Source organism: Lottia gigantea, assembly GCF_000327385.1.
Source record: "Lottia gigantea unplaced genomic scaffold LOTGIsca_108, whole genome shotgun sequence".
Lineage (NCBI taxonomy): Eukaryota > Metazoa > Mollusca > Gastropoda > Lottiidae > Lottia > Lottia gigantea.
Window position 1 is genome coordinate 126,878 of NW_008706957.1, and position 10,765 is coordinate 137,642.

Genomic DNA, 10,765 nt, shown 5'->3' on the forward strand with positions numbered 1-10,765 from the left:
ATAACAAAATAAAATAATATAACAAAATAATATAATATAACAAAATAATATAATATAACAAAATAATATAATAGAGCAAAATAATATAACAAAATAAAATAATATAATATAACAAAATAATATAATATAACAAAACAAAATATAATATAACAAAACAAAATATAATATAACAAAATAATATAATATAATATAACAAAATAATATAATATAATATAACAAAATAATATAATACAACAAAACAAAATAATATAACAAAACAAAATAATATAATATAACAAAATAAAATAATATAATATAGCAAAATAATATAATATAACAAAATAATATAATATAACAAAATAAAATAATATAATATAGCAAAATAATATAATATAACAAAATAATATAATATAACAAAACAAAATATAACAAAATAATATAATATAACAAAACAAAATAATATAACAAAACAAAATAATATAATATAACAAAATAATATAATATAACAAAATAAAATAATATAATATAACAAAATAATATAATATAACAAAATAATATAATATAGCAAAATAATATAATATAACAAAATAATATAATATAACAAAACAAAATATAATATAACAATACAAAATATAACAAAATAATATAATATAACAAAACAAAATAATATAATATAACAAAACAAAATATAATATGACAAAATAATATAATATAACAAAATAATATAATATAGCAAGGCTCAGTTTTATTTTATCATGTTTTATTAAAGGGACAGATACTCCATTTTATTTTACCAATCATACTTTAGTCTCAAAAATGTGAATTTTTTAGGTAAGCCAATCAGTACCTGTAATAGTGTTCACAGGTCACCTTTGAAATTTGAGCCTTCAAAGCCATGTGTGTCCAGAATTATCTGCGTTTGAATGTTAAAATGATGATCATTTTAAGATACTCTACATAGAAAAGACATATATGGAAATAGTGAGTAAAATTCCTTGTTTTGAAAGTATTTGAAAGGAATTATCTGATTTTCAAGTACTTCTGAAGACTATTTCCATATATTCAAGACTAAAATCAACTCCCCAAAATGGCGCACTGTCCCTTTAACATCATATCCTGCCTTCACTTTTGGCTCAACACAAACAGCAACTAATCAGACATGCTTAGACTAGTCACATAAACTATACATGGGGAGATTCTAGCAAAAGAAAAGATTTTTATATTTTTTTTACTAAATCTTAGTTACCAAAACAGAAGTCCCCTGTTTTCAATGGTGCACATTCATTAGGTGTGGAATGAGATAGGGTAAGGGCATGTTCACAATGTCAAGACATTACAAACTTTGTACTTATACCTTGACTGCAATCAATAGTCACCTTTCTTGTATAAGAAAGTTTATGAATAAAGCGAAATAATTGGATTATACGCTAGCTAGTATGGCCAATCAGAGGCCTCGACAGAAAGTCTGTGAACACAAAACCCATCATCTTTACAGCTCTGATTAGCTGCATTTGCTGGCATACAATCCCTGCATTAGGTGGTACAAGAATAGTGACTATTATTAGTTCGTACAAGCTTGACATTGTGAAGATGGGGTAAGGGTTAAGCTTGGTTCATCCTTCAACATCTGCCCCCTCCAAAAAAAAACCCCCAAAAAAACAGGCTCATATGTCAAGTGCACTTGTAATGATACAAAATCTTACCTTTATCTGAGGGAGGAGTTGTTTCAAAAACAATAGATCTAGCTACAGTTTTCTTACATTCTTGATTAGGTAAGCTAATAACTTCAGGTACTGTTTTAGTGACTGTTTCAGTATGTACTGTAGGTGCAGTCTTAACTACTGTAGCTGTGTTTATTTTATTATCTTTTAACACTACTGGACTAGAGAGTACTATTGTATCATTACATAACTGAGTGTCAGAACTCTGAGACTTGGAATTTTCAATTTTGGCGCCATCATTGGCATTGTTTGTCACCGGTTTTGTGTAGGTTGAATTCAAAGATTCAGAATTTCCACACAGTTCATCGTAATTTTTCCTACATTTTATGGGTCGTTCCTCTTTAGCTGCAAATGGAGTAAGGGGTCCTGAAGCTTCAGGATATGAGCTGACATCGTAAGAAGTTTTTGATTTGATTGGTCGTTCTTCACGTGCAGCATAAGGAGTCATGCAATCCTCGACAGTATTGGGTGAAATGTCGTAAGAATGTTTGGGTTTGATGACACGTTCTTCTTTTGCTGCAAATGAAGTTAAATTACTTTTAGCTTGTCCTTTTGGATCACATTTTGGGTTTATTTTGACATTGTCTTTAGTTTTCAATTGAGTCATTTCACTGTCAGATGTTGCTTTATGGTTTGAAGAGTCTTTTTGGAAAGCATTAGCACTAAGTACAGCACGTCGTAATGATGCATCTTTAGGAATGTTTTTAGCATTGTCATTTTTCACTCGCTGAGGTTTTGAGACATTTTCTTTGTTTTCTGAGCGTAAATTTTCCATTTCCCGAAGTAAGTTTCTATTAGGTTTATCTAGCTGAATAGAATGATTAGAATTGGAGGTATTCTCAATGTTAATACGTGGAACTCTTTGAGCCATTATTGGTGAATTCTTTAAAACAGATGCTGAAATAACAAGAATTAAATTAAGTGTATTATTTTCATTGATATGTTCAAGAATGAATTGAAATAATAAGGACAATCTTAGCAGTTCAATTTCATTAGATTAACCTTTTGATCTAACCTGATGATGTTTGCTTAAACCAATCAAATTTAATTGGGTCAATTCCGAACATCCAATGAAAAGGCATGTTTTCTATTTTCACTTTCAGTAGACCTGATAAACTAGGACTATTGCTCCTGAAAATGCACCTTTTGATCACGTCACAAAACGCCAGCACTGGAGAAGGCATCAATTTGATTGGTTAAAGCAGACTAGGTCAAAAGGTTAATTTGACGAATGTTCAATCAATTATAATAGCTAAATATATGGTTTTAAGCTTGAAGATCATCTACCTGCTTTTTTGGTTTGAGTATTGGTTTCTATAGTAACTGGAATGTTCTGTGATAGTCTTCTTTTATTTCTAACTCTACTTGGTGTGGAACCTGAAAAATTATAAACAATAGGAATAAATAAAATTTCCTTATACAATAGCCATAACTTTGATTCATAACTCTAGGTTTTAGCTTATAATATGATGTCAATGTTATGTTACTTGACAGGGGTTCACATTAACTGGTCTGCCATTCCATCTAATCCTTTGTCTGAATGGTCCTGAGGTATTGTCACCATGGCATTGATTGCCTTAAAAGATTTTATATTATAGGGTTTATCATTAGTTATTTATTAAATTATATATTACAAGGATAGCAAATTAGGTTCCAGTTAAGGATCCTTTCTACCAGCTGGTCCTTGGCCAAACCTGCTGACATTGATCTTTCCCGGATTATCCTTACCCATTTACAGCTGTGTCAACTGGAATTTTGAGTGAAGATGACTTATTCAAGATCATCGAACCATCACACGCCGATCGAGAATTGAACCTACAGCCGCCATTTGCTTTCCGTAACCATGCAAGGTACAGAAGGAGAATCTTTACTTTGTGACCTTAGCCAGTGCCTTTAAGAGACTATGTTCTCATCACCATCTAACACAAAATCAACTCCCATGATGCACAAGGTTCCCATAGTTCAGTACACTGACGGCAGGATATAGGCCGGGCCCTAATTTTGGCTTTTCAGGCCCATATTGTTTATATGACCAGAGTTAAAAGAGTTGAAATACCTTTTAAAGAGAGACTGTTAACAACAGGTAAATTAAAGATATCAGCAATATTAAATTTCTCTACAGTATTATCTGATTGTATAGTTTCATCAGCCCACTGTACTTCAGGTGGGTCCACCTCCTCTTTAATTTGATTATACTCATTCAATATATCTGGTGTAATGATATTATGGCCTTTTAATAATAAATATTGTTTCTTCACTGTTTTCAATAATAATGATATCAATCTGAAATATAATAAAAAATATGTGTTGAAATCTTGGAGTAAAGATCTATACTGCGATCTTATTAATATTAGATAACACTTTTGTTCTTATATTTATCATCTTCTCATCTATTGTAATCTTACCATTTATCTATCATAGTTCCATTCAAATGGGGTTATTTCTTTCAAAAAGAAAGGGTTTCATGAAGGACCAGATTGATTTGCCGAGTGAAAAAGAAATTGTTCTGTGAAAAAAAACGCTTTTAAACATCGTTACCTGTCATTAGTTTCTGTCTCTTTTTCTTGATGTTTAACTAATTTCTTTAAATGTTTACAATGATGTCGAGCATCACCTAATTCTATTTCTAAATTATGCATTCTCAAACTTATTTCTAATAGCTACAAAAAAATAAAACATCAAGATGAAACATATTTAAAAACAATCTTAAATATAATAGAGAGTAATAATATACAAGAGTTACTAGTTAAAATTTAAATGGATCTCTATAGCTCTTTATACTGTCAACTCGTAAAAGCCACTTCACAGGTAGCTCGATACCTCAATTTATCACACAACAGTACTGTTTCCAGGTTCATAAATCAGGTTCAGAAAGAATTACAATCATGTTGACTTTACCTCTGGCATTATTTTGGAATCTCCACCAGCAAGTTTCATCTCTGTTTGAACTCTATCTAACCAGTCAGTATTTTCTAGATATTTATTATTAGCTATATCTATCTGTTTTAACACACGATCTAATTTATTCTGATTCTTATGAACTGTTCGTGTTAATTTGTCTGTTACCTAAAATATATCGAAATTACATCATAATGTGATTACAGTAAAGAGGTGTAGCTGTCTACTTTAATTTAAAGCTGACTGTATCACCTTTTAGAATGCAAATCTGACATCCAGTTCAATTATCTAAAAAATAAGAACATTACATTTCAGGTGTAGTTATAATTGATCACAATTTATTAAAAATTTAAAAATGCAGGTGATAATGACTTTTTACAAATAACGGTATAACAACTCAGGTTTTTAACGATCCTTGGCATTGAATCTTACCTGGATTATCCCTACCCATTTACAGCTGGCTTGACAGGAATGATGAAGACCAGACTTTCACATGTCAATCAAAATTAGAACCAACGACCACCATTAGTTTGAAATAATCAAGCACATGACAATATCTAAAACGTTTTCAACACCCTTACCGATTCTGCTATCAAGAACAGGTAAGGTCATCAATTGCAAATATTAAGTATAAATTTGACTATACCTGGGTATTTTGAGGTTCTAAAATATCCAATCTAGATTTGATCTTTTCTTTTTTATAGATCTTCCATAATATATCTCTTTTACAACTTTCTTGATCTAGTATATCTTTTCTTATACCAGATCTACTGCTAAATACATTGTGTAATACATCTTGTAATCTACAAATAAATATAATCAAATACAGGTACTTAATTCAGCAAGACCAAAAAAATATGTCGAATTGAATTGACAAGAGTTTTGGTACTCGGATGTAGGAATTCAGAGTACACTGTACAATCTTCAATACGAATGCATACTGGATTCATCAAAACAGGAAATTTGACTAAATCATCTCTCTCATTGGGTTTTTGTTTTTTTTGTGAATTTAAATTTTTCAGTACATAAGAAAAAATCCTTGTTTTATCATCTTCATATGTTTAAAAAAAAATTCAAAAGCAGTCAGATTTTCACATTTTTTTTCACTATTACCTGTATTTCAAACGGTTCAATATAACCATGAAATAAATATTTCAAAATATTCCCAGTAAATTGGTAAAATGAATTAAGTTCCCATTAAACAAAATGTTAAAAATATGAAACAAAATTGAGCTTGATCTATATATCATACTGTTTTTATAAGACTATATCACTATCTAATACAAAATAAATATGTGTCTACCTTGTAATTTCTTGATGTTGAGAATGTTTTGATGCTCCACCAGATAATATTTTACCTTCTTCATAATCTGTTAGTTTGCCTTTTAATTCTATAATCTACAATAAAATTTACAGAACATTAAGTTTAAAAATAAAACTTTTCATTTAAATCTATTCAAAAATATTTCTCAAACTGTGAATAAAATAAAACCTCATATACCCTGAGATCCAAGTAATTACAGCTTAAAGGGTACTAGTATGACATCAAAGTTATATGACACCAATTAGTAAGGACTGGTTGCTCAGGTATAATCATGTCGGCTGTAGAACCGCTGCTAGTGTTAAATGCATGAACGTTTAAAGACCAGATGGATTTTTACTGTCACTTACCTCTTTTCTCAAATCTTCAACAATTTGACCATATCTACTTATATGGAAATCTACATTCAAAATATTCTTCTTTAACTGAAATAAATATCACATATAGCCTTAAGTAAATTAGTTCCAACAAAATTTGACGTAGATCTCTTGCTTGATTAGATATCCTCTGAGCTCTAAATAGATGTTTTTTCACTTTGCTTTTTAACTAACAGAGGTCAATATCAACTAAAGTTATAAATTAATATAATATCGAAACTTTTAAGATAAAGTGTTTAATTTTTTCCAATTACACCATATCACTTGTATCGCAAAACTTATTGTATCATGGCAGGATTTACTTACTGTTGCTTTAATATTTTTAGCTCTATCAGCATATTTTAGAGTGTTATATGTATCATCATATGTTTTACTTGAAGGACTAAAACACAGAAAATAACAAAAATATACATTTCTTGATGCAGACAAATTTACAATTCATCAAGTTTTTGTCTAATATGGGGACTGTCACTGCATAAGAGTTTAAGACTATACTATACAGAAAAAAAAATTAAATTTGAATTGCAATTCCAACAATCAGGAGACTTTTTTTGAAAACTAAAGTAAGGTAAAAATCTAGATTTTAAGAAACAAAGTAATCTGATTGGATAATAATTACTAATTAGTATCAGACTGAATATTAAGACTTACCTAACAGCAGCTATCATAACAGTTCTACAATTACCACCTAGTGAATCTTTTAATAACCTTGTTAATTTACTATCACGATATGGTATATGACCTTTACTCTAGAAAGAGAATAAAACGATTGAAGATTTTATTAGAATTTGAAAAAATTCTAAAAAAAGGTTTATAGTACCCAAAAAAAAAAGAACTGAAACATAGAAACACAAAAAAAATATTTGTCATTATCTACTGTCATTCAACATCTTGCTATAAACAAATTGATTTTTATCAAAATGAAGAAAAGTAGAGGAAAAATGTCTGATAAGTTCAATTTGCCACCATGCCAGACAACCAATATTGTTATGCAGGGAAAAAAGGAAAAAAAATAATAGAGGAAATGGAAATAATCAGCTGAGGTCAAGGGGTGACCCAGGCTCCAATGTAGGGTACAAGATAATGGAGATTTTACTATTTTAAGATACTTTGGAAGCTATTTCCTATATAGAAATATTTTTCATTTTTAGTGGAATTATTCAAAAATAAAGCAGATCCCTGGTTATGGAATGGGCATATAAACAACGGACTCATTAATCACTACCATAATGTTTTTACAAGTAGAAAGACAAACCTTATTTTCTGCTAAAGCATTAATAACATTGCCTAAAGCCAATAAGGATCGGTTTATGTTGGCTCCTTCACGAAATCTAACTCCACGATTAGCTGTAGCTGTAGCTCTTTCTGATCCTGCTAAATCAACCAAACACATCTTAGCTACTTTTACTTCAGCTGATACATTAGCTGTTCTATCTTTCTGTCTTACATATACCTACAATTATATTATACATCTAATTTGAGCAATATTGAAGAAAAAAAGAAAAGTATATCTATATCCACTATTTGACTATTGTCTTTTATTGCATTTATAATGATTTCATATGAAATTTATATCAATATCTTAATGGAATTGGAAAGGAGTTTGAACTTTTTATGTGTACAGGTGAAACTAAAAGTATTGATTTGCACCATTGCAATAATCAGGCAGTTATATGTAGGGCTGGGTATCGATTACCAAATTGTGATTGATTATCGATGACAAACTAGCGACGATAATCGATTGTTTCGCTCTTGCAATTCAGAAACAAAGGGGAGCTTTAAGAAGTATATGTAATGGAATTTAATATCTGCACCATTATGACTTTTGATTGCATCATTTAGTATGCAAAAAAAAAAAGAATTTTAACCTAAATTAACTGAAAACCAAGTATTTCAAACTGGTTAGAATTCAGTATCATGATAGTTTACCTGAAAGACAGCATGTGATCTAGAAGATTCAGCATTAGCATCAGTTGGATGTTGAGATCTATTTTCATTACCATATTGTAACATATATAATAATTCTTCAGCTGTTTTAGGCTGAAATAAAGATCAATATTGATAGGGGAACATGAATTAAGTTGTGAAAAATAAGTAACCTTTGTACCCAGATATAAGCTTAAGCAAATGTGCAGTAAAAAATTCATATCCTGCCAATTTGCATCCTCCCATCTGACAGAATAAACATAAGGAACACCATGCAGTGTGCAATAAGTGAAATTTTGCCAAAGTAGCAGTAGCTCTCAAGAGATCTTTAACATGAAAAATGACATATAGAAGAACAGATAATTCGACATGATTTACCTTATGTAAAGAGAGTCCTGATACAATCACACCATTAGTGTCTTCTCTGATTGGTAACATACCTTTTGGTAATAATAGATCTTTAATTTGTTCATTATACACCTATAACATACAATCATCAACGTAGATAAAATAATGACGCAAATTATCTCATGTAAGATAAATAGTTCATAATATCCATAAGCTTATGATATTGAAAAAAAAAAAAAAATGAATTATCAAATTGTATTTTTCTGCCTAACAGTCAGCATTTTAATGTCTATAACTAACACTGCAAAAAAACTTTTACTATTTAAATGGTGAATTATATAAGATTACCGTACCTGGTACCAACAAATCAGGTAACAACAAAGGAAAGAGAAGTCGTGAAAACTTTATGATTGTCTTCGAGCAGCTATGACTTTATATGTCCATTGCCTACTGTACTTTCCCACTTTATTCCAAATAAATAGATTATAATTCCATTTCTAATACTATATCTTATATAAACTTAAGCTTAAAGGGCTTGTAAAGAGCTTTCTAAATTTTGTATGTGTATCGGGGACGCTAAAAGCTTCAATGTGCACCATTCCAATTTTCATTCTGCACTAAAGGTGAGCTACTATTGATATCTATGCAGTTCCCCCTCTAGTAAGGTCATAAAATGCGTTAGTTTTAGTGGAATTGCAAGAACCACAGACATCGGAATGAAAATTGGAATGGTACAACCCGATACACATAAAACAATTAGAAAATCTCTTTACAATCTCTTTAAGCTATTACAAACTAGCAATTAAAGATATCAAGGTAAGACAAATTTACCTCTAAATATGAAACAGCTACTTCAATAGATTTTTCCTCTTTGAGAGCTTCTATTCTATCATATAGATCTATCATAGTTAAAAACATAACACCAGGTCTATCAGCACTACCTAACATAGTATGAGTTTTACCAGCTCCAGTTGCACCATAGGCAAACACTGAAATATAACAGAAATAAATGGGACCCTAGCCTCTGTAAGATTATACTACTATATATTTATAAGCTTATATGCAAATCAAGATATCTTCTGCTAATATGTGCAAGGATTAATTTATGGTAAAATATTTGGAGAAATTGGGGTCTTTTAAGTAAATTTCCTTTGCAAGTCTTATAAAAATATTCATCATTGTGAAATTCCACCCTTTAGCAAAGTTTTCATAAGATTTTTTAACAGTCTAATTTAAATTATATAAAATTTTTGTTCTGTTTTTTTTTGCTCTTTTTTTTAATATCCACTTCAGTTCGGATCTAACAACAGTCTTCGTGAACGTTCTACAAATTAACCTTTTGACCTAACCTGATAAGCACTGCGTCACAAGATTGAGCTCTGTCACCTGATAATGCAAATTATTAGAAGACTAAGGAGCTTAATCCATTGATCAACAGTTTTCATACGTTTAAAACCTAAGCTTAAGATTACCTGAGCAATTGTAGCCATTCAAAAAGCCATCTAAAATAGTTTTAGTTGTATGCTCATAAACAGTTTGATTGGATGTATGTGGACCAAACACATAGTCAAAGGCAAACTTCAAATCTTTTCTAGCTTTCTTTCTTATATCTCTTGTAAATGATTTCTTATAACCAGGTGTATGAAGATGTTCCTCTGAAGGATCAAAAGCCAGAACATGTTCATTCATTGTCTTGACCACAATTCTAGATGATCCATCATGTTCACTTTTATTTTCTGGTCGAATTCTTACTACAACTTTAACATTACTGGATGTTGATTTATCATCTTGGTCTTGTAGACGCACACGTCCAGGTGTTTTACCTGTACTTGCTGCTGATAATGTCATGATCTGGAAAGGAAGATAAGTCATATCAATGATTTCAAGTCAAATGAGTAAGCTTACTAGTATGTTGTTATAATACCTCAGTACAGTGTCTTGGCATTTGGCTTAGATCAAATTCTACCTATTAGTTGTATGACAATATGAACAATAGCCTTAAAAAAGTAAATTCTACTTTCAGTTTTGAATCTTAAAATGCCTTGATAAAAAGTAACAGATATTTAGCTGTGTTGAACTGGTCAGGGCTGTTTTTGCTTTTTCGTTGTCACTTCTGTTTGAGAAGTCCAAAAATTCAATAAACAAGGTGATAATTCCTGCCAAGGGGTCATTAAGCACATCAAGACTGTAAACTC

General features: G+C 30.2%; 1 protein-coding gene across 1 annotated transcript; it reads right to left on the minus strand.

Moving 5' to 3' along the window:
* Window positions 1-3,838: 3,838 nt before the first annotated feature.
* LOTGIDRAFT_52745 (hypothetical protein) lies at window positions 3,839-10,340 on the minus strand (the record flags this gene model as incomplete). The annotated part of the gene is made up of 13 exons (XM_009046863.1): window positions 3,839-3,983; window positions 4,239-4,360; window positions 4,599-4,766; window positions 5,245-5,401; window positions 5,902-5,996; window positions 6,270-6,344; window positions 6,603-6,678; window positions 6,948-7,045; window positions 7,552-7,749; window positions 8,226-8,336; window positions 8,601-8,702; window positions 9,402-9,559; window positions 10,043-10,340. Coding segments are annotated over 13 exons (1,803 nt in total), but the record flags the coding sequence as incomplete, so codon positions are not given.
* Window positions 10,341-10,765: the final 425 nt, after the last annotated feature.